At 41.5% G+C, this 23,861-nt stretch overlaps 1 protein-coding gene across 4 annotated transcripts in view; it reads left to right on the top strand.

The window, feature by feature from the left end:
• The window catches only part of SIDT1 (SID1 transmembrane family member 1), a 92,998-nt gene that overhangs the window by 43,552 nt on the left and 25,585 nt on the right, over positions 1 to 23,861 (top strand). For 3 of the 4 annotated variants that reach the window (XM_057546050.1, XM_057546053.1, XM_057546051.1), the window contains 10 exons: positions 626 to 697; positions 1,122 to 1,215; positions 9,792 to 9,835; positions 15,700 to 15,771; positions 17,126 to 17,271; positions 18,298 to 18,371; positions 19,772 to 19,838; positions 21,562 to 21,635; positions 22,614 to 22,737; positions 22,945 to 23,062. In XM_057546050.1, coding sequence (XP_057402033.1) covers positions 626 to 697; positions 1,122 to 1,215; positions 9,792 to 9,835; positions 15,700 to 15,771; positions 17,126 to 17,271; positions 18,298 to 18,371; positions 19,772 to 19,838; positions 21,562 to 21,635; positions 22,614 to 22,737; positions 22,945 to 23,062 — 885 coding nt within the window. The remainder of the gene's footprint in view (positions 1 to 625; positions 698 to 1,121; positions 1,216 to 9,791; positions 9,836 to 15,699; positions 15,772 to 17,125; positions 17,272 to 18,297; positions 18,372 to 19,771; positions 19,839 to 21,561; positions 21,636 to 22,613; positions 22,738 to 22,944; positions 23,063 to 23,861) is intronic. The other variant, XM_057546052.1, reaches the window with a different exon arrangement.

The raw sequence follows: 23,861 nt of genomic DNA, 5'->3' as shown, positions 1-23,861 counted from the left end.
ATATATATACTACCAAATGTAAAATAGATAGCTAGTCGGAAGCAGCTCCACAGCACAGGGAGATCAGCTCCACAGCACAGGGAGATCAGCTCGGTGCTTTGTGACCACCTAGAGGGGTGGGATAGGGAGGGTGGAAGGGAGGCACAAGAGGAAGGGGATATGGGGATATATGTATACGTATAGCTGATTCACTTTGTTATACAGCAGAAACTAACACAACATTGTAAAGCAATTATACTCCAATAAAGATGTTTAAAACAAAAAAGAAAAAGAAAAATGCAGACCAAAAAATGTAGTAGCTCTCTATTTTTGCAGCTGTTTTCTTCAGATGTCTGTGGCATATTGAGCCATATGATATCAGGAGAAGGGTCAAGCCTTCTTCATTCAAGAAAGGAGGCTGCATTCTCATTTGAGTCACTTAGTGCTACCAAAATGCACCCAAACAAAGGCCAAGTTGAAAGGTTTAACCAAAAAGGGTATTAGACAGTTTGAAGGTTTTCACGTAGTTCTTGCTAAAAGAAAATTCAGCAACCAGAGTTAATTCTGGACAGTTTTTAAACAACTGTTCAGATCAGAGGCCAGGAACCTAGTATCTGATCCATTGTGCTTTGTTCTTTTTTACCAGAAAAGGAGAACCAGACCTGGAATCTACAACGTGCAAAGAACCTTAAAGTGACCATTGTTCCTTCCATTAAAGGTCAGTCTTGTTACTAAGATTCAGTGGCTCTCCATAGATTCCTATGTCAGGAGGGCAGTCATGTCATTCAATGGTAATGTCATCCTTCCAGAGAAACATCATAAGAAAACTAATGTTTACCTTAGAGATAGAAGAGAGAATCAAAGCATTTTGTTAACCCCTTTGCAGAAAGAAAGGGAAGTCAATTATGAAGTTGTATACAGGATGTCCCTTCCCAGCTTCCCTGAGGAAGTCATCACTGTGAAAGGCAGCCATTTATGGACGATGTCTGGGTGACCTCCAATAGCTTTGCTGCTTTGCGTGGAATTATCTTAGGATTTAAGAATGAGTGTGATGCAGATGGTCCCATGAAGCTGTCCTGTCCCAAACAAGGTCCTCTCTCCTCTTGAGGACATCCTGACCAAAGCTGTTTCTCTTCCCTCAGGATCTGTTTATGTGAAATCCATTCTTCTCAGTTTCCTCATCTTCTTCTCCTTCTACTTGGGATGCCTGCTTGTTGCATTTGTTCATTATATCAGGTATGTCAAGAGTTTCAAGAAATGTCAACCCCCTTCACCTGTCTCTGCTTAGTGATTAGCACATTAGAATTTAGAGCCATATTAACTGGGTTCGAATCTACCTTAGCCACTAACTGTGTGATCTTGAGCAAGTTACTTGAACTTTCTGTGCTTAAGTTTCTTCATCTGTAAAATGAGATAATAATTTACCTCATAGACCAGTATAACCGCAGTGTTTACATCAATGTCCTGCACAGAGTAAGTGCTGATAGTGTAAGCTATTTTCATAGTTAATGAAACTTCAACAGAAAGATAGCTTCGGTAATTTTTAGACCAGAAAATACTCAATGTAGATCCTATGGAATGTAGGAAATGAGTTCTACCTAACATAGAGATTTAGAAACAGCTTTAAACATTCCATCAAAAAGTACAATTAATGCCTAAAATAAATATTGAGGTATAATAAGTAGCAGGAGTAATAAATATGCTTTGACACTACATTACCAGGTACTTTCTTACTGTTGTAGCATCAATTTTACAGTAAAATGTTCCTTGAGAGAAAAAAAGGAGATAATCATGCTGTAATTTGGAAATTTCCCTTCCCAAGAGTTTGGAGCCCCCAGTGAAAAGAGCACCAGTCTTTCCTTGTATCTCAGAGCAGGCCTGAACCTTGAGAATTCCATAGCTTGTCGTGGTCTCTGTAAAACAACTACAAAGGAATGGCAGGAGGTACAATAAACAAATGTTCTCTCTCCTCTTGAGCATGTAAAGAAAACAAACCCAGTATAGAGTTTTCAGATTATTGGGCAAGATTAGCCTCATCTGTAGAAAAACCTCATGGCTACCACAGTGATACAACTGTCTCAGTGATACAGGTCTACCTCTGACTCAAAAAATAACTCCCTTCTGTGACTTTTATGAAGCTTTGCAATTGAGAAACTGACTTCAAAAACCCACTGACCATATCTGGGACAATTTGAGCACCAAAACAATTAAGGAGAATAGTGAATTATAAACCATTGAGAAAAATAGAAATTCATGAATCCATATCAGTAAGGGAAGAAAGGAAGGGAGAAAAGGAGGGAGGAAAGAAGGAGGGAAAGAAAGACCAAAATACTTACAGATATACATTTAATAAACTCAACAAAATTACTAAAATAGATACACATTAGGAACAGGACCCATTAGCAAATACTGACCTAGGAGGGAGGACTCTCCCTCCCTAGGAGCAGAACACCAAACACTGACTGGTAAATAAGGAGAGAGTGCTGGACTTGGAAACTCATCATTTTGCATAGATCAGGTTAAGAATCATCAATGAATACTAAAACTATCAGGAAAATCTGATGAGGATCAACATATTTGCGTGGCCTTAAGTGTATCCCCACAAATCACTTAGTAGTTGTAAGGGAAAAAGTAGTAACTATACAGTGGAGAAATTAGACTATAGACAGGGTGATAAAAATTAATATGACCAAGGGAAAGATGGACACTGTGTGCCTCCAGATGTGACACCCTGAGAAGGAAACAGCATCACTTATGCAGTATTCCAGCCAGAAATGCACATTTTTAATATAATCCTGAGGAAAAAATTAGACAAATTCAAAATGATGAACATTCTATTAAAATGTATCACAAAAAACAAAAAATAGCTATGGAAATGTTCCAGATTGAGGGAGACTAAAGACATGTAACCACTAAAGACAATATTTGATCTCAGACTGGTTCCTTTACTAGAAGAAAAATATGCTATAAAGGACATTATTGGGTCAATTGACAAAACTGTAAAACAGACAGCAGATTAGATAAGATTATCATTTCAATGTTAAATGTGCTGAAGTTGACAACTACGCTGTGGTTATGGAAGAGAGTATCTTTATTCTTTGGAAATATTTAGGCATAAAAGTTCATGACATATGCAACTTACTTTCAAATGGTTGAGAAAAAAATTTTTTATGTACACATGTATATGAAAACACACATATGCACCCAGAGACAGAATGAGAAAGCAAAGGGGGTAATATGCTAACAATAAGTGAATCTAGGTAACGATACATGGGTATTCTATATTCTATTCTTATTCTTACAGCTTCTCTATAAATATGAAATTATTTTCAAATAAAAAATTAAAAAAAAAAACTCCAGTCTACAGGCAAATATTATACCTGGAAAGTATATATACATGAACTGGTTATCAGCTCATTAATTTATCAGATCATAATCACTAACACTGAACAAGTACTTACTCTTTGCCAGGCACTCTGAGTAGACTAGCTCGTCTAAAGCCCCACAACAAGTAGTAGTCTTATCATTATTTGACAGTTCAGGAAACTGAGGCATTCAGAGGTTAAGCAGTTTGACCAAGAATTCACTGCCTGGGCTTGAACCCAGGCAGCCTGGCTCCAGAGCCTTAGCTTAAGCAGCCCGGACAAGATGGGTCTGGAGTGGTCAGGGCATGTGAAGGAGCGCAGTCCTAATCAAGGAAACCAGGTCAAAAGCCTGGAACCCCAGCATGAATTTGATTGAAAAGGGGTCCGAAGAGCTGCCAATTTTGACTCAGGTGAGTTACAGCGTCATGGGAAAAGAAGTTCATCTTTTCTGCCTCTCTTAGGAAGGCTGTCTCTACCGCTGATGTTTTAGATTTTAGAAAATAGGTTTCACCTCTTTAGTTACCTAGCAGACATAACCAGTGTACAAACAGACAAAAATTAAGAGCTGGATGTCAATCTCTCTAAAGTTGTTATTCAGCCTGCTGAAGCGAGCACAGTTTTTGAAAGTTGTGGCCTAAGGCTCTGTCGAAACCTCTGGCTGCCAGATTACTTTGCTACTGCCAACTGCACAAGCATAGATTCTTTCCAAATATAGGCAAACTGAAAATAGAAATCTGGAGACATAAGAACTACTTGGCATCTAAATAGGGGAATAAACTGAGAGAAAATGCTAATAGAACTCTTCCTTCATTGAACTAAGCAGAAATAACAAAGTTTTCTACAAAACCAAGTGAAGCCAGCCAGTCCTGGAGCAGAATGCCAATTGCTTGTTGAGCCCCTGTTCTTTATTACTAATACATGTGGGGTTCGCAGTACATGCTATGAGATCTGGATGAAGACAATGATTAGAGACATGGCTCCTGTCCTCAGGGAGCTAAGAATTCAAAGTGGTTTTATGCTATTTTTTGTTTTTTATGTTTTTTTGTTTTTTGGCTCAACCCTAAACTCCATTCCCCTCCCACCCCCCCAGCTCCAATTCATTTAGCAAGTATTTATGGAACCCCTGCAATGACCCCCGGGGTCAAGCACTGCATACATGTCTCTTTTTTTTCTTTAATTATATTAGATCTATATCACTTTATTTTATTTATTTATTTTATTAATTTATTTTTGGCTGTGTTGGGTCTTTGTTGCTGCGCAGGGGCTTTCTCTACCTGAGGCAGGCAGGGGCTACTCTGTTGCGGTGCGCCTGCTTCTCATTGCGGTGGCTTCTCTTGTTGTGGAGCACAGGCTCTAGGCGCGCGGGCTTCAGTAGTTGTGACTCACGGGCTCTAGAGCGCAGGCTCAGTAGTTGTGGCGCACGGGTTTAGTTGCTCCACGGCACGTGGGATCTTCCCGGACCAGGGCTCAAACCCGTGTCCCCTGCATTGGCAGGCAGATACTTAACCACTGTGCCACCAGGGAAGCCCTGCATACATGTCTCTTATTCCTTCCTCTCAGTCACCCTGCCAGATGTTGAGTTCAAACTACATGATCCTGATTACTCGTTCTTCCCTTGATTCCCGTATTAGTTATCTATTGCTGCATAAAAGTCAACCATAAAAACTCCAATGGCATACAGCAATACATATTTACATTTGCTCACAAATCTGTGGGTCAGCTGGATGATTCTGCTAATCTGGACTAGGCTCAGAGATCTCAGCTGGGTGTGGTCATAGAGTGAAATCAACTGGCAGGTCAGAGAAGAGCTGGCTTTTCTAGACTGGCCTCAGCTGTACTTTGCCTCTCATCCTCCATCAGCCTAGCCCTGGTTATTGTATCTCTAAGAGAGATAGCAGAAGAATGCAAGGCTTCCTTAAGATGTAGGTTCAAAAGTGGCATGATATCACTTCCCCCTCTTTCTCTTGGCCAAAACAAGTGATAAGGCCAGTCCAGCTGCAAGAGGTAAAGATACAGACTCCACTTTTGATTGAAGGAGCTAGATACAAGATGAGGTATAGCCATTTTTCAATCAATCTAGCATAGGTCTCATTTACTCTTTTTTGTTTGTTCACTGGATACTGCCTGCCTCACGCTAGCTTTGTAAATCATTTAACTCCTCTAATTAAGAACTTTATCAGCTCCAAAACCTAGGGCAAATGTGGTTAAAGCCTGTTAATACAAACACAGTCCAAACACATCATCTTTTATGAGTTCATATAATTGCTTGCTAGTTAATATCACGAAAATTGTTTTTTTAAAGGGACTTCCCTAGAGCCTCATTTGCCAGCTAGAACAGTCAGACCCATTTGTAACTGCTCTCCTTAATGATATGCCTTGTTCACTCAACAAATATTTAGTTATCATTTCCTGGGTGCCAGGCCCTGTCCCAAAGATAAGGGATACAGTGGTGAACAAGACAGTCTAGATCCCTGCTCTAATAGAGCTTACATTGTACAAAGGAAAAACATATAAGCAAGCAAGCAAGCAATTAATAAAGACAATAATTTCAGCTAGTGACAGGAGGAGAACAAACACAGTGGTGGGACAGAGAATGATTGGACTGGGGAAGCTACTTCAGATTTGATTTGTTCAGCAGGGAAGACCTCTCAGGACCAAGACCTGAATGGCAAGTAGGAGCCAGCCATGTGAGGATTTGGGGAGAGAGTGGCCCAGGCAGAGAACAAGAGCAAAGGCCCTGAGGCAGGGATGGGTTTGCTGTGCCTAGCAATGAAAGAGGTATGAAGAGAAGTCCTTCCACCAAACATACCAGGATCAGGGGTGTGATCTAGAGCCCCCATTTGGAAGTAAACAAGAACATGTACCAAAGCACAGGCACATATAGTCCCCAACTTTTCTCCCTTCTCCCCCCACTCCAACCTCATATCCAAAAGGGAGGCTCATTTGGGGGGAAGAGAGCAATTCACATTTTAATTTTTGATAGACATTTACATTTGATACACCCAGTTTTTAAAATAACGACTTTATTAAGACATAACTCATAGACCATAAAATTCACCCCCCTTTAAAAATTCAGTGGTTTTAGTATATTCACAGTTGCACAACCATCACCACTATCTAATTTTCATCACCTCCAAAAAGAAACCCTGAGTTTATCAAGATTATAGGATACAAGATCAATATACAGAAATCAATTGTATTTCTATACACTGGCAGTGCACAATTCAGCACGAGATTAAGAAAATAATTCTATTTACAACAGCACCAAAAATAAAGTACTTAAGAAAAAATTTAAGAAATTAAATATAAGACTTGTACATTGAAAAGTACAAAACATCCTTGAAAGAACTTAAAGAGAACCTAAATATATGAAAAGATATCCTGTGTTCATAGATTGAAAGACTTAATATTATTAAGATGGTATAGTAGACAGAATAATGGCCCCCCAAAAATGCTCATGTTCTAATATTCAGAACCTGTGAATATGTTACTTTACATGGCTAAAGAGATTTTGCAGATGTGATAAAATTAAGGCGATTATCCTGGATTATCTGTGTGGGTATAATGTAATCACAAGGGTCCTTATAAGAGGGAGGCAAGAGAGTCAAAGACAGGAGGAGGTGTGATGAGGGAAGCAGAGGTTGGAGTAATACATTTGAAGATGGGGGAAGGGGCCATGACTTAAGGAATGCAGGCCATGTCTAGAAGTTGGAAAAGGCAAAGAAATGGATCCTCCCCTGGATTCTCCAGAAGGAATACAGCCCTGCTGATATCTTGATTTTAGCCACATAAGACTCATTTTAGAATTGACATCCAGAACTGAAGATAATATATTTGTATTGTTCTAAACCACTAAGATTGTGATAATTTGTTACAGCAGCAATATAAACTAAAAGACGTGGTAATACTCCCCTAACTGATTTATAGATTCAACACAATCCCTATGAAAGTCCCAGCTGACTTTCTTCTAAAAATTGATAAACTGATCCTAAAATTCATATGGAAATGCAAGGGACCCAGAATAGGAAAAAAAATCATGAAACAAAAAAGAACAAAGCTGGAGGTCTTACACTTTCTGATGTCAAAACTAACTACAAAGCGACAATATTCAAAACTCTGGCACTGACATAAGGAAAGACATACAGATCAATGGAACAGAATTGAGAGTTCAGAAATAAACACTTACATTTATGGTCAATTGATTTTTGACAAGGGTACCAAGACAATTCAATGGAACAAGGATATTCTTTTCAACAAATGGTGCTGGGACACTTGGGTATCCACATGAAAAAGAATGAAGTTGTACCCCTACCTCACAACATATAAAAAAAATTAACTCTAAATAGAACAAAGATCTAAATAAAAGAGCCAAATCCATAAAACTCTTAGAAGAAAACATAGGTGTAAATCTTTGTGACCTTAGATTAGGTAATAGTTTCTTAGATATGATAGCAAAAGCACAAGTAAAAAAAGAAAAAAATAGGTAAATTGGACTTCATCAAAATTAAAACTTTTGTGTTTTTAAAGGACATTATCAAGGAAGTGAAAATACAATACACAAAACTGGAGAAAATGTTTGTAAATCATATATCCAGTAAGAGTCTAGTATCCAAACTATGTAAAGAATTCTTACAACCCAAAGATAAAAAGAAAAATATCCCCATTTAAAAATAGGCATTTTTTAAATTGAATAGATGTTTCTCCAAAGAAATATGCAAATGGCCAATAAGCATGTGAAAAGATGTTCAACAACATTAGCCATCAGGGAAATGCAAATCAAAACTACAATGAGGGGGCTTCCCTGGTGGCGCAGTGGTTGAGAGTCTGCCTGCCAGTGCAGGGGACACGGGTTCGCGCCCTGGTCTGGGAGGATCCCACATGCTGCGGAGCGGCTGGGCCCGTGAGCCACACAATTACTGAGCCTGCGCGTCCGGAGCCTGTGCTCGGCAACAAGAGAGGCCGCGATAGTGAGAGGCCCACGCACCGCGATGAAGAGTGGCCCCCGCTTGCCGCAACTGGAGAAAGCCCTCGCACGGAAACGAGGACCCAACACAGCCATAAATAAATAAATAAATAAAATATTAAAAAAAAAAAAAAAAAGAGAAAATTCCCTGGGCAGACAAAACCAATTTAGTAAAAAAAAAAAAAAACTACAATGAGATATCACTTCATATCCACTAGGATGGCTATAATAAAATTTTTTAAATGAAAATAACGAGAGTTGGCAAGGATGTGGGGAAATTAGAACCTTGTACATTGCTAGTAGGAATGTAAAATATTTAGTTCCTGCTATAGAGCTGCAGTAGAAAACAGTTTAGAAAAAAATGTTAAACACAGAGTTACCTCATACTCAGCACTTCCATTCCTAGGTCATACCCAAGAGAATTTAACACATATATCCACACAAAAACTTGTACACAAATATTCATAGCAGTGTTATTCATGATAGCTAAAAAGCGGAAACAATCAAAATGTATATCAAGTGTAAACAAATAAATTAAGCATGGTATATATCCATACGATGGAATATTATTCAGCCATAAAAAGACTGAAGTATTCATTCATGCTACCACATAGATGAACCTTGAAAGCATTATGCTAAGTGAAAGAAGACAAGGAGACCACATGCAATACAATTCCATTTATATGAAATGTCCAGAATAGGCAAATTTATAGAGACAGAGAGTAGATTAGTGATTGCCAAGGGCTGCTGGGAGTAGAGAATGAGCAGTAACTGCTATGGTTTGAGATTTCTTTGGGTGACGATGACAATGTTCTGGAACTAGAAAATAGTGATGGTTGCACAACTCTGTGAACATACTAAAATTCATTGAATTGTGCACATTAAAGGGTGAATTTTATGGCATGTGAATTATCTGAAAATAAATGAATATGGAAATAAATTGATGAATTTAATATATGTATGCCTGTATGTGCCTAGGTGTGGAATTGCTGGGTCATATTGTGTCTCTAGGTTTAACTTTTTAAGGAACTGTCAAATGGTTTTTCCAAGTGGCTGCTCCATTTTATAGTCCCACCGGCAATGCATCAGAGTTCCAATTTCCGCACATCCAAAGGCCCATTTTTATTTTTATTTATTTATTTATTTTTTTTAAAGAAATTCACGTTCTTTTATTTATTTATTTATTTATTTATGACTGTGTTGAGTCTTCGTTTCTGTGCGAGGGCTTTCTCTAGTTGCGGCAAGTGGGGACCACTCTTCATCGCGGTGCGTGGGCCTCTCACCATCGCGGCCTCTCTTGTTGTGGAGCACAGGCTCCAGACGCGCAGGCTCAGTAATTGTGGCTCACGGGCCCAGTTGCTCCGTGCAAAGGCCCATTTTTAAGAGATCCTAGCAGACAAATCTGCAACAGAGTCTATAGGGAACAAATGGAAAATGCTGAAGTTTTTGCGGTCTTAAGAGCATGTGTATGTGCTTGTTTGCAGGTATCAGAGAAAGTCCATTGATGGAAGCTTTGGTTCCAATGACGGTAAGAAAAATCCCTGGTTTCAATTCAAACTGATGTCAAGTATGTGGCAACATTCCATTTGGTACTTTTGTCTCTCTGACTTTTGTGATTTCCCAAACCCTCTATTGATTCCTACCCCCCAACAGACACACACAGAGTGGTCTAATCTGCAGTCTTTCTACAGAAAGCAGAGCCAGTGAGAACCAATTTACGCACTTGATAATTTACGGAGCTCACACTAAGAGCCTCTGTTCGGAGAGTTCCTTGTAGTTGTCCACAGCCCATTTGTCAGCAATTCATCTTTTTAAAAAGTTTAATCTTTTCTAGGACATAAATTGTTCATATGTCTTATCACAGAGCTGACTTGTGAACAACAGTAAGAATTTATTGTGTCAAATCTAATACAGAGCTTACTTTTCCCAAATTGAGATAGAGGGTTTTTTTGTTCAAGGATCTAGAAAACTGAAGTATTTGAGACTAGCAAGTATAATAGAGTATTATAACTTTGGGAAATCCAGCGTAATTGATTATCCAACCGTTGTAATATGCCCTTTCCTCCACTCTGAGGATTTGAACAAAGGAATTCAGTTGCTTGATCTTTTTATCATATCTTTAAAAAAAAAATTAAATGTCCTTATTTTTAAAACTTGAGATATAATTGACATATAACATCGTATAAGTTTTGGGTGTACAACATGATTCTATATTTGTATATATTGCAAAATGCTCACCACTAGAAATCTAATTAACATCTATCCCCACACATAGTTATACTTTTTTTTCTTGTGATGAGAACTTTTAAGATCTATTCTTTTAGCAATTTTCAAATATACAATACAGTATTATTAACTCTAGTCACCATGTTGTACATTACATCCCCAGGACTTATTTATATTTTATAACTGGAAGTTTGCACCTTTTGTAAGTGTCCTATTTTTTAAAAAGCCTAAATCAGCATGAGTTACTCAGTGCTCACAAGCTATTTGGCATAGAATGATCACTTGGAAAAGGAATGATGGAGTGAGACTTGATTTTTAAGTCACATGCAGCAGATTTTTTTTCTAATTTTTATTGGAGTGTAGTTGTTTTACAATGTTGTGTTAGTTTCTACTGTACAGCAAAGTGAATCAGCTATACTTATACATATATCCCCTCTTTTTTTGGATCTCCTTCCTATTTAGGTCACCGCAGAGCATTGAGTAGAGTTCCCTGTGCTGTACAGTAGGTATGCAGCAGATGTTTAGTTCTGTGTTTTCTACAGTTAAAAGACACAAAGCGACTCCCTATCCCACCCAGCAGAAGTATCTCTCCCTCTGCTAGAGGTCTGCTTCTCCTGCCTTCCTTTGACTTTTGTCTTCCTTAATGTCAACGTGTCTATTTTTCCAGGCATCCAGGCAATTGGTTTTAATAATATTCAACAGCCAATGTAAAGGAATATAAAAGAACACCTGCTCTAGTATCTTTAAAATGCTAAGCACTACTTTCTATTTTATTCATAAAATGTTAAAATGAAATGTCTTCTCTCTGGATCTCAGCCTTTTCCCTCTGATGCTCTCCAGGTTTTGCTCTTATTTAGGCCTAGTCGAACTTAGAAAGCCTGGTTGGTTGGATCCGATAGGTGCTCTGTGAATGGACGCTCTGTTATTTTTATCGTATGAGTGAAGTCATTTTATCACTGCAATGACAATTAAAGGAATTTCGTATTCAGAAGGGTCTCCTGAACAGTGAAGCACTGGTGGACAGAGCTGGGACTTGAGCCAAATCACTGTCCAAGATCAAGAAGGCTCTGAAAATCAGCTAAGAGCTAGAGGTACCCTTCAGATAACAAGCAGAAATGAATGAGTGACCAAAAAAATAAATAAATAAAGATGCATCCGTTGGATTCATGTGGCTGCAGGTAACAGCAAAGTTTATCTCAAACATACCTAAACAATAAAGAGTGTCTCCTCTCCCTGGAAGTTGAGCAGAAGGGTGGGCTTCAGGATTCACTGAGTCCAGTGGCTCTGGTCCTTTTTCCTGCCATTCCCTTGACTCTGCTTTGCCCCCAGAGCTGGTAGTGAGATGGGTCCTCACCTGACAGTGTCCAGAAGGAAGGACTGTTTCAGAAGCACCTAGCAACTTCTCTCATGTTTCACTGGCCTAGAGAGGATCATATACTTGTTGCTAAACCAGTCACTGCAAAGGAATCTATTTACTTACAGATCAATCAAGCCTGCTTATAGAATTAGGGTGCGGTCATCTTTTTCTAGGACCAGGGTTTCTCAAACTCAACATTATTGACATTACAGCCAGATGATTCTTTGTTGTTGGGAGCTGCCCTGTACATTATAGGATGTTTAACCGCATCCTTCACCTCAACCTACTAGAATTCAGTAATACACTCCCTCCCTGTGACAACTAAAGTTATGCCCAGACATTGTCAAACGTCCTCTTGGGAGCAAAACGTTCCCCCCACCCCTACCCCCAACCGAGAATCACTGACTTAAAAATATGGGCTGCCAGGCACAGGTGAGGGAGGATACCCAAACAAATTCCCAGCTTAGTTAGGAAGTAGGAAATAGGAATGTTCACCACAAAGGGCTTTGAAATCAGGAGGAAGTAAGGAACCTATGTAATGCTGAGAGGCTACGGGGAAAGATGGCACATGGCCACTGGTGAGACAAGACCTAGGTTCTTCAAACAAGAGCAGAGAAGATAAGCTCTACCCTAGGGAGGAACCAGTTAGTGACTCTTAATCATATGAAACAGAGCACGGAGAAACCAGCCTGTAGCAAGAGACAGAGGCAAGTGAGGGACCTTATCTGAAAGCTAATGTGAAAGCTTCAAGGGAGGAACCTTTAGAGAGGAGCAAGGGTACAGAAATGTCTTTGTCTCCCAAGGGCCAGTATCAGTGTGCCCACGGGGGCTACAAGAAATTTAATGGAGCTTAGAGCTAAAGGAAGTGCCCTGGTGGCTAGTGCCTAGAATAAATGCTAGGAGCAGCGTTTGAGAAAGGGGACCCCACTAGATTTGGCATGTTGTCTGCCGCAATCAACGTGGAGCTAGATATCTGAGGAACTTGGCCTGATGCTTTCACCCTAGGTATGCCTGAGATGGAGGAAATGGAGCCAGATCCCTACAATTTGCTAAACTGTCGGCAGCTCTGTTTTAGTTATGTAACGATAGGAAGGCTGCATTTGGAAAATCTGTCGGCTCCCCTGCATGTGTTTTTCTTTGATTTGCCTGCAGTTTTTAAAGCTGTGTTTGAAAAATGTTGACGTTGGCTCCAACTAAACTAAAAAGCAAAGGAAGTTCTTTCATACTTCATGGGATAAAGAAGGAGATAAGAGCCTGGAGCCCAGGTGAAATGGAAATAGTGTTGGTAAAGAGCAGCTTCAGGCTGTGAAGGGACTTTACTACTGTGGTGTGAATGGATGGACACTGTATTCTCTATTCCTCACTTAGCACTTAGGACAGGGGCCTCTGCGGTAATCTGAGGGGCACTGGGCAAGGCTCTGTGTTCTAAAAACACGTCCTCCAGTGGCTCTATCAGTGGAAAAAACCCACACTTCACATCATTGTTAAAGAGCCTATACAGAAATTCAGTTACCACCTTGAAAGAGAGACAGATGAAACGTGACTCACAGGCCTCTGGGACCACATGAGCTGTCACCATGAACCTGGGTGCAGCCTAAGAGGAGGGTACTTTCTCAAGTGAGGGAGCTTGGTGAACTTGCCAAGTTTGCAGATTTAAGAACCAAATGGCCAATCAGATCCTTCCCTGGATGGAGCGATTACTGAATCAGCCTCCCAGCAAAGAGCAGGGCCTGGAAGGGATAAGACAAGCAGCGTGCTGAGTTCAGAGGGGTCAGGGAGCACAGGCCATCCTCAGGCTCTGTGGCAACGGGTCTCAGACTCTAGTCCTGACTCTCTACTCTGCTTTTTCCCAACGTCCTTGACTTTGCCTGCCCAGTTTTTTCTTCTAGAGGAATTTTACTTTTACATCCTTCTGCAAAGATTAGTGGTTTTCTTCATTTTCTCCTCAACTTTTGAGATACAGCCTGACACCCGTTGGGATAGGTAGCCAACTGGCATAAAAATGAAATCTCATGGCAGCTAGTTCACAGCATTGCTGACTCCCTCTTCCGCTTCCAACCTCCTGAGTCTGGAGACGGAAGGGGGCAGGACAATTATAAATGTGACGTCGCTGAAGGAGCCAAGCATGCTCAAAATGAAATGAAGTTTTTCTCCTCACATGGAGCAATTAATATAAAAGGCAAGCATGCAAGCATATCCTATTCTAAGTTAGTAAAGCAGACAGATGGCAAAGGGCTCGCGCGCAGAGAAAAACATACCAGAACAAGTTTCCTCATTAAGATGAGCTCATTCACAACTTTATATGTTTGCTTATTCCCAGCCAGAACATCTTGGTCTGTCCTATAAACTGATATTTTGTGTTTAATTCTGCTTTCTAAATGCCATACAGTTAAATAGAAATATGGCTTGCCTTCTGGGCGCATCCATCATGTTTGAAGTTTGGGAGGTAATGCTTCGGTTTTTGCATTCTAAGAAGGTCTTAGACATTAGAAACGTTAACAGAATACCGTTATCCCGTGTTGACCAATCTCCTATTTAATTGTGCATATGGAAGTGCACAGATTTGAAACAAGTGCACTGCTCATGAAAATCTCGATGCTCTTGTCCATCACAGAACCATTGTTGTTGTGGTTGCCTCGGGGTGAAAAGAACTAGCGACTACATCGAAACCAGGTCCTGCTCGATTGCGAGGCAGAGTGCAGAAATCATCAAAGTCTGAACAAACCTACACAGCTGGCTTTTTCTTTTTAGTGAAGTTGTCGCCTGACAAAACAGTGATTGTTTTTGTTTGCTCACTTGCTTTGACTTTAGTTTTTGCATTTTTTTCTCTTTTGATTACACACACGAAAACCCTTTGCCTCCTACAGACCATTTCAACCCCCCGCTGCAGCAGAACTCAAGCGTTCTCCGACGCACATGTCTACTTCCCATGCCAGGGGGCTTCCCAGGAACAGAAAATGCCAAAAATTCTGGGGTTTATGACTTTAGTATCATTCTTTGCTTACTATTTGCACATGTAATATTTGGAAAAGTCTGAGGCGCGTCATCTTAGAGAATGTTTTTCTCTCACTGCCCGCAACCATTTGGCAACAGACACGCCTATTCTACCTCTGAACTATCCCCCAAATAACCCATATTCCTGCACATCCTTAGTTCATGTTGTCATTATTTTTTGCTCCAAGGAGTGCAGTAATTTCCATCCTGTCAGGGCTCATCCTGCCTATAGTTAGGGTACTGTTAATGACTGTGACAAATAAACCTCCGAACTATAGCGCCTTAATCACAGAGGTTTATTTCTGGTGTTTATGTTCAGTGGTGGCCTTCCTCACAGTGATTCCAGGACCCATGCTCCTTTGTTCTTGTGATTCTGCAATACTGTCAGGCAGGAATCAGCAACGTTTCTTCTGTAAAGTGCCAAATGGTAAATGTTTTAGGCTCTGCGGGCCATGTAGTCTCTGTTGCAACTGCTCCACTCTGCCATTGTAGCCAAAAGCAGCCATAGACATACTCAACGAGTGGCTGTGTTTCAGTAGAACGTCATATATAAATACTGAAATTTATAATTTTACCTGCCATAAAATACTCTTCGTCTTCTGATTTTTCCCTGACCATTTAAAAAATTTAAAACCATTTTTAGTTTAAGGGCCATACAAAAATGGGTGGCAGGCTAGATTTGGTCTGCAGATCATAAAATTGGCCTGCAGGCTCCTATATTAGAGTGAAAAGAAAATCAAACTATTTAGAGTTATGTTCTTTCATTTTGGCAACTGGACATAAAGTGTTTGCCTCTTTGCTTTTCTTTTTAACAGGCTCTGGAAATACGTCGGTGTCACATCCCATTGCTGCCAGCACCCCTGAAGAAAGCAATTATGGGGCAATAGGTATTTCCTACAATGAGTCCATTCATGGAAGTGTTTCCTGATTCTCCAAAGAACAGGATACAAGGAGCCCTCAAGCCACTAATAACTGTGAGAGTGGGCAAGGCGGTCATCGTATAAGATTATCTTTTATTTATAAGATGAATTGGCTGGATGATCTGGAAGGTTCCTTCCAGCTCTAATTTTCTCTGGTTCTATTGATCCGTTTCTTGGGTCTGCTAGCCACACTTGAGCAGAATTTTCTATGGTTGCCACCAACTCCCTTGGGGATTTTTTCGTACCCAGCCTGAGTTTAGGGCATGAAAGACGCATCAAGAGTCTGACGTCAGGGAGCCCCACATCAATTGACCCGTTGTTTCATTCTCAGGTTTCAGTGGAGTAAGGGCGATCAGAAGACTGAGGCTGTGCAGCAGGTGAACACGGCTGAAGCCTAACGATCTTCCATTTGGGCTAACTGCATAAATGACCTGCTCACTGCCACCCAGTCATTCACATGGCAACCCCCAGGGCTCGCTCAGTGGCCTGAAGGGGACAGAATTCTGATCCCTGTCTTGTTAGAGTCGGCGTGCATTGACGCTTCCACACACTTCCATGATGCTTGCGGGCCTGTGAATGGTGCGCCTTAAGCTGTCAGCGTAGAGGGGCTGGGGATCCTGTATGCCTGCCCTGTTATTCTGTAACTTTGAGAAGCATGTGGGCTCAGTGCCGGAGACTTATTTCTGGCTCTGCAAGAACAGGGTTTTGTTTTTTTTTTAACCATCTGAATAGAAGAAATAAAGCAGACGGTAGGCTCTGCTCATGTGCTCATTAGGCTGCGCAAATTCCCATCTGCTCTGGGAAACATTCACAGGAACACAAGGATTCTTCTTCCTGAGAATGTTGTTTCCATTACATAATCATAGGTACGGCATGTGGGGGATTTCGGTGTACAAATACTTTTATCCACGAGAAATGTATAGCTGCTGGACATGTGGGTACTTACACGTACATGTGGTAGAGGCTATACATAATTACGTGCATGTGTATGTTTATACATTTATGCTTATATTTAAAAATATGAAACATGAAATATAAGCATAATATTATTTTTGCATCCAAATAGTTAACAGAGCAGATGCCTTTATATTATGTATTCAGCCCTAGAAAGAGATGATTTAAATATAAAAATAGGAGGAGAGGAAAATTAGAAGTCCATTGAGGAGGAATTGAGAGAAAGAACATGTGCTGTGGGTAAGGAGTTGGTTTTTACCAACACAACGTTTTCAGGAATGAGTCGGCACTGTGCTTTTTGCAGAGAAAGATGGGCTCCATGGGTTCCTCTCGGCTTGGGAAGGCAGATGAGTCTCCTCTGTTTCAGATGAGTCAAGCTCCAGTCCTGGCAGGCAAATGTCCTCCTCCAATGGCAGACAGCCGTGCCAGTCAGACACGGACAGCTCCGTGGAGGAGAGTGACTTCGACACCATGCCAGACATTGAGAGCGATAAGAACGTCATCCGGACCAAGGTACTTCGGCCTGGTGGTGCTCTTCGAGAGGGCGAAAAGTTCAGGAGCCAAATACAACTTCAGCAATACCTCAATTTCCTTTATATATATATATTTTTCTTCAGGGGGAGTCAAATTTCTCAGGGAGCTTTTTATTTTTTTATTTTTATTTATTTATTTATTTTTTAAACATCTTTATTGGGGTATAATTGCTTTACAATGGTGTGTTAGTTTCTGCTGTATAACAAAGTGAATCAGCTATACGTATACATATATCCCCATATCCCTTCCCTCTTGTGCCTCCCTCCCACCCTCCCTATCCCACCCCTCTAGGTGGTCACAAAGCACTGAGCTGATCTCCCTGTGCTATGCAGCTGCTTCCCACTAGCTAGCTATTTTACATCTGGTAGTGTATATATGTTCAGGGGGGCTTTTTAGATAAGACTTAGCTACATACTAAAAGCAATACTTGGTTAATTAACACTTCTCTCCGGAGGGAGAAAGTGAAAGCAGTAAAGAAAACAGAGCGCTAAAACGCTCTCAGGGTCTGAAGTGGCTGACCGTGGACAAAAATGAGGAAGGGATCCAACCAAATGGGAGAAAAGATTCATTTGAAGGGTGTACTTGGAAAAACTCCCTGGTTGTATACATAAAATCCTTCAGGAGTAAAAGATCATTTCTTTCTGGCTTGTATGTATCACATTGTGTTGTATCCAGTAAGGGACACAAAGGTGAATCATACCGTTTCAACCTCTAATTCAAGAATCACACAATGGGCATCTCTGAAAACTGGGAAACCAATTCTTGAGATTTAAGAAGCATTCAAGACTCCCAATATGTTTCCCACATCAGCCAATTTCCCTAAAGCCAAGGGAAATACTAGGATTTTTAAAGGCATCCTGGGAAAAGCAAAATTAAAAGAAAAGTCTTGTTAAATCATTTTAATCCCTAGTGAGTGATTGAATTGATATGTGTAAAGCTCTCCTTTATATTTTATGCAAGAAATCCAAGTACAGTTTTGCATTCTCTTTTTATTTGGCATCCCAGATGTTCCTTTACCTGTCAGATCTGTCCAGGAAGGACCGAAGAATTGTCAGCAAAAAATATAACATTTATTTTTGGTGAGTAGATGACCAGGAGGGCTATGGTTCTCTTTAGTAAAATTAAAGTTTTCTTTGTAAAAGCCACAATCACTTACGAGATTCATATAAGTGAATCAAGTCACAGGTTTCAGTGTTTAATGAGGCACAGGTATAGGTGTTTAAAGGATTCATACCACATTCGATAGGAAAGACAAAAATGAACTACCAAAGGCAACCAGCCCTAAATTAAATAAATACAAAGTATTAAATAAGAACAGTAGTGGAATCCCATAGGGAGATACTAAATCCTTTTCTAGGAAAATACAGTAACGATAACATTAATGTCACCACCTTCCCTCTTCTCCTCACCAGGACTTGCTCTTGGAAGGGCCAGTGATTAGAGGGATGAGATGCCTAGAGCATCTCATCGTAGCTGGAAGCCACCCTGAGTGAAGATGATACCATCAGCCAATGATAAATAGACCTGCGATGGTCAGACACAGATGCAGTCTCCCTCCAAGCAGAGAGTCTGAGGTGCCTGGCAGGGTCCCCTCCTTCCTCTCAGAAACCCCCAGCTGACACTTGTGATAGCCCTTCCCATTCTTTTTTCTGGAAGGATACCCTTTTACTGGGATACAGATACTAGAGGAAAACAAGGGCCAGTGGGGACCACATGGAATTCCACAGTAGGACCATCATTTTGGAACTAAGAGATATCTAAAAGAGCCACATCCCTTTGTGAGATCCATCACCCATTACCTACTCTCGGATCACTGTTTTTTTTAATTTTTTTTAAGTCACAACTTATTTTTATTTTTATTTTTTAAATTTATTTATTTTTGGTCGCGTTGGGTCTTTGTTGCTGTGCGCAGGCTTTCTCTAGTTGCGTCGAGCAGGGGCTACTCTTCATTGCGGTGTGCAGGCTTCTCACTGTGGTGGGCTTCTCTTGTTGCGGAGCACAGGCTCTAGGCGCATGGGCTTCAGTAGTTGTGGCACGCGGGCTCAGCAGTTGTGGATCGCAAGCTCTAGAGCGCAGGCTCAGTAGTTGTGGCACACGGGCTTCGTTGCTCTGCAGCATGTGGGATCTTCCCGGACCAGGGATCAAACCTGTGTGCCCTGCATTGGCAGGCGGATTCTTAACCACTGCACCACCAGGGAAGTCCCTCTCTGATCACTTTTAATCTAACAATATCCTAAATAGATAGGCCCTCATTAATAATTGGTTAAACCAGAAGCAAGTATTATTTACACTGTTTTACAAGTAATTGTATGAGAGGAAGATTGGAGAAACAGGAATCACATAATCAGTTTCTAATTGCTTTTGTGAGTTAACTAGGGAGTTATGGGGTGGAAAGATTCTTTTTTTAAAAAAAAAAAAAGGGCAAAGTTTGCATTGTTATTTTGGAAATAACCATTTCTGGTTCTTTCTACCTGCGTAGGAACATCGTTACCATTGCTGTGTTTTATGCGCTGCCTGTGATCCAGCTGGTTATCACCTACCAGACAGTAAGTGCTGCCCCGAACTCCAAAATCCCACCTTTCATACTGCAGGGAAAGATCTTTGCTGAGACTTACAGAGAAAGGTATAACTTGAGCTCCGTCCAAGAATTAATTCCCCATTTGGGTTCCCACTGGATTTCTCCACTGGTTCATCTTTGACCTTTAAATCTAGTTCCCAATTGTTTTATCACAGACCTCTTGTATTATTTTGACTACCAATCTGAAATTATTACCTTGCACTCATTTAGTCTTGGTATCTATCAACTATGTCTATTTTTTACCAGCCTGAACTTTTGATCATCATGGGATGATGAGTAAAGTTCCAGACCAAAACAAAGAAACCTGATGTCTAATTTAGCCTGTGTCCTGTCATTGAGGGTAAATATGTTTTGTAAAAGTAAAAGCAGCTTCACAAAACTAATGAAATATTAAAAGAAAATATAAAATAAACAAACAAACAAAAACAATAATTAAAATAGCTTGAGAATCCCCACTGCACCTTCACAGAACCCTAGGGTCCAGGTCACTTAAGTGATCTCACCTGGGATCTATTACACATGAAAAAGCCCATTTAGAATAGCACCAGGCTAAAGGTGTTTCTAATGCAATGGTTCTCAAACATTGCACTAAAATCATCTGGGGGACTTTTTTTTTTTTTTTAAATATTTTATTCAAATCACATTTATTTTAAATTTATTTATTTATTTATTTATGGCTGTGTTGGGTCTTCGTTTCTGTGCAAGGGCTTTCTCTAGTTGCGGCAAGCGGGGGCCACTCTTCATCGCGATGCGCGGGCCTCTCACTGTCGCGGCCTCTCTTGTTGCGGAGCACAGGCTCCAGACGCGCAGGCTCAGTAATTGTGGCTCACGGGCCTAGTTGCTCCGCGGCATGTGGGATCTTCCCAGACCAGGGCTCGAACCCGTGTCCCCTGCATTGGCAGGCAGATTCTCAACCACTGCGCCACCAGGGAAGCCCTGGGGGACTTTTAAAAATCCCAGTGTCCAAGCTGTACCCCACACCAGTGAGATCAGAGTGGAATCAGGCATCAGTATTGATAAAACTCCCAGTGATTCCAGAGTACAGCCAAGTCTGAGAGCCAGGAGTTTAATAATATTTCACCAATTCCATACTTAATACGTGATGAGGATGAGGACTTTATAAGGTTTGAGCACCACCATTTATAATCTAAATATTCTCTGAATACTTTGGTGCTCTGTCAGGAGATACAGCTATGCTGTGATCTAGGAAGGTTCTTAATGATAGCGATAGTGATAACTATGGAAAACTGATCACACATCTCCTTATGTCCACCTGCCCTGTGGTTATCATTTCCACACAGAGGACGGAACAGCTCCTTACCCTCCCAGGATTCATCTAGAAAATAGGATGTACCATGACCGTCCTAATAGGCAGGTCCCAATGTTAGCATCTTCTCAAAATCCTTTTATAATGAGAACAAAGGAAACATACTCAGTTGCATTCTGCCGTGAGGCCACATAATGAGGGACACAGAATATTTCAATTCGAAGCAAGATGGCAGCATTTAAAGGAAATGTGTCTATACTGTGTAAAGGCTGAAGAGAATGACCCATCCCCTGCTGAGAAGGAGCACTGGTTACGCTGTAAATCACTGGCAGTTGATCGCCGTGAGCACTGTCCACTTTTTGTGGTTTCAGGCTCAGGGGGTGGAGGAAAACAGCATCTCTTCTTCTCACTCTTGGTTTTACAGATAGTCAATGTCACTGGTAACCAGGACATCTGCTACTACAACTTCCTCTGTGCTCACCCCTGGGGTGTCCTGAGGTAAGCTCAGTCCTCTGAGGCAATGAGAGATGCCTTTCTGTGTAACATGGTGATTTGAGTTTTTAAAAATACTAGAAACAATTGTGGAAAACTACCCCAATCAAGGGTAAAGAGGAATGAAATCAAGAAGTTGAGATCAGGTATGCCTCTTCCATGCCTGTATGGGGGCCTCAGGAAACAGTCCTGAGAAGGCAGAGGTGTGTTTGCAAATACCAGGTCCCTAGCTGTGATGATCCTCATCCATGGGCATGAGCTACTAGTACATCCAATCCGTTAAACAACCTCATGAGATAGATAGGATTATTTTCACCCCCGTTTTTAGATGAAGATGTTAAGGCTTAGTGAGAAAGGTAAGGACTTGCGGAAGGTCCCTCAGCTGTTAGTGATGTTGAGACTCACACCGGGGCCTGCTGCCTCCAAGGCCATGCTCCAGCCTCCAGAACATGGCGAAGTGGAGAGAGCATTTGCCTGGGAGTTGCGAGACTGGCTTCTTGATCCAGAACTGAACTAGTCTCAGTTTCCTTAAATAAATCTGCTGGCTGTGACAAGTTGACACTTATCCTGAAATTCATGGTTACAGAGCTGAGTATGGACACATAACGTGGGTCCATACATCTATGTGAATTCACTCTCACAGTGTAGCTGAAACGCTTGGCCCAACTGCCCATCTGTGGAGCGACTCTCTTTCCTAGGATTCATTCCCCGCCAGTGCCATCAGCACAAGGGAGGAATGAGTGGGTGTTAGGGAAGCTAAGCAGGCATCCCTGAGAGGAAACGGACACATTAACACAGGCTAAGCATTCTAACGTGGAGTTAGGTTAAAGATGCTTTCTGATGATCTCGGTCCTGAAATCTCATGGAAAGGTGAGCAGTGGAAAACACTGAATGCTGATTTCACTCGCTCATCCATGCCTTCATTCAGTCTCTAAAGCTCTTTGATACCTTGACTCTCTCATGATCTCTCTGTCATCCCCTTAGTGCCTTCAACAACATTCTCAGTAACCTGGGCCACATGCTCCTGGGCTGCCTATTCCTGCTGATAGTCTTGCGCCGGGACATTCTCCATCGAAGAGCCCTGGAAGCCAAGGACATCTTTGCCATGGTGAGGAGAGGGTGGGACGAGGGAGGTGAGAGCTAGGAAGGGTTATGGTTCCAAACGGGATCTGTAAAGAGGAGGGACATCTGGCTAGACGGTGTGACGATGGATTATGTGTAATGGACCACACGAGGCCAGAGCATGGGCGTCCCGGTTCTGTGGCTGAGTCACTAAGGAGTATCTTTCCACTGACCAAGCTTTCTGCTTTTTCAGGAGTATGGGATCCCCAAACACTTCGGTCTCTTCTATGCTATGGGCATCGCACTGATGACGGAAGGGGTGCTCAGTGCTTGTTACCATGTCTGCCCTAATTACTCCAACTTCCAATTCGGTAATTAGAATTTACATCAGCTACACAGATTTGAGTTATAGGAGTCTTATCCTGGGACCCTCTCAGAAATGCCAAGGTCGTGCTTGCAAGAATTAAATGACATTTTACGTGAAGTGATCTGAGGGCACCTCACCACAGGGCATGGTTTCCCCACATTGTACCGTTTTGTTCTCTCTGACCACCTTTTATAGACTACAAAAGAGTGAATACTGAGTACTGATCTCATGGCTAGGTTTGCAGGTGGGCAATGGGCTAAGTGTCAGGCATCAGGTCAGGTAGAATCCACCAACAGACATCTAGAAATCTCCCTCAGTGTAGCTTGGCTTAATTTAGCAGTTTGCCTGCTTTGGGTTGAAAGTAATAGAAAACCCAATTCAAATTGGATTAAATAATAAGTACACTCATCAGCGCACCAGCCGAACGTAGAGGTGGAATGGCCTTGTGGGTGGTTTGTCTGGTGGCTCTGGCTCTGCTTCTCTGTAATCCCCTTGGTTGCACCCAGCCTGCACATTGGTGATCTCCTCAGGCTGCCTTCCCTCATGGTGGCAGAAATAGCTACAGCAGGTCTTGGCTTCCTGTCTCCACACCATGATGTCTAGAGAAAGCAGCGAGCTGGCTTCCAGGAGCCTTCATTTGAGAGCAGGAAACTTCTTCTCCCCAAACTCCCCAGATAACAGCCCCTCACGCCTCAACAGCTTACACAGCCCTGAGCTTACTCCAGAATCTTTCTCTGTGTGGGGGTTAGCTCGGGCCAGCATTGCTGCACCAGTCACGGTGGCAAAGGAGGTGAGGTTACCTT

Source organism: Balaenoptera acutorostrata, chromosome 4 (genome assembly GCF_949987535.1).
Source record: "Balaenoptera acutorostrata chromosome 4, mBalAcu1.1, whole genome shotgun sequence".
Classification (NCBI taxonomy): domain Eukaryota; kingdom Metazoa; phylum Chordata; class Mammalia; order Artiodactyla; family Balaenopteridae; genus Balaenoptera; species Balaenoptera acutorostrata.
The sequence above is the reverse complement of the archived record's forward strand: the minus strand, read 5'-3'. Positions and strand labels throughout refer to the sequence as shown.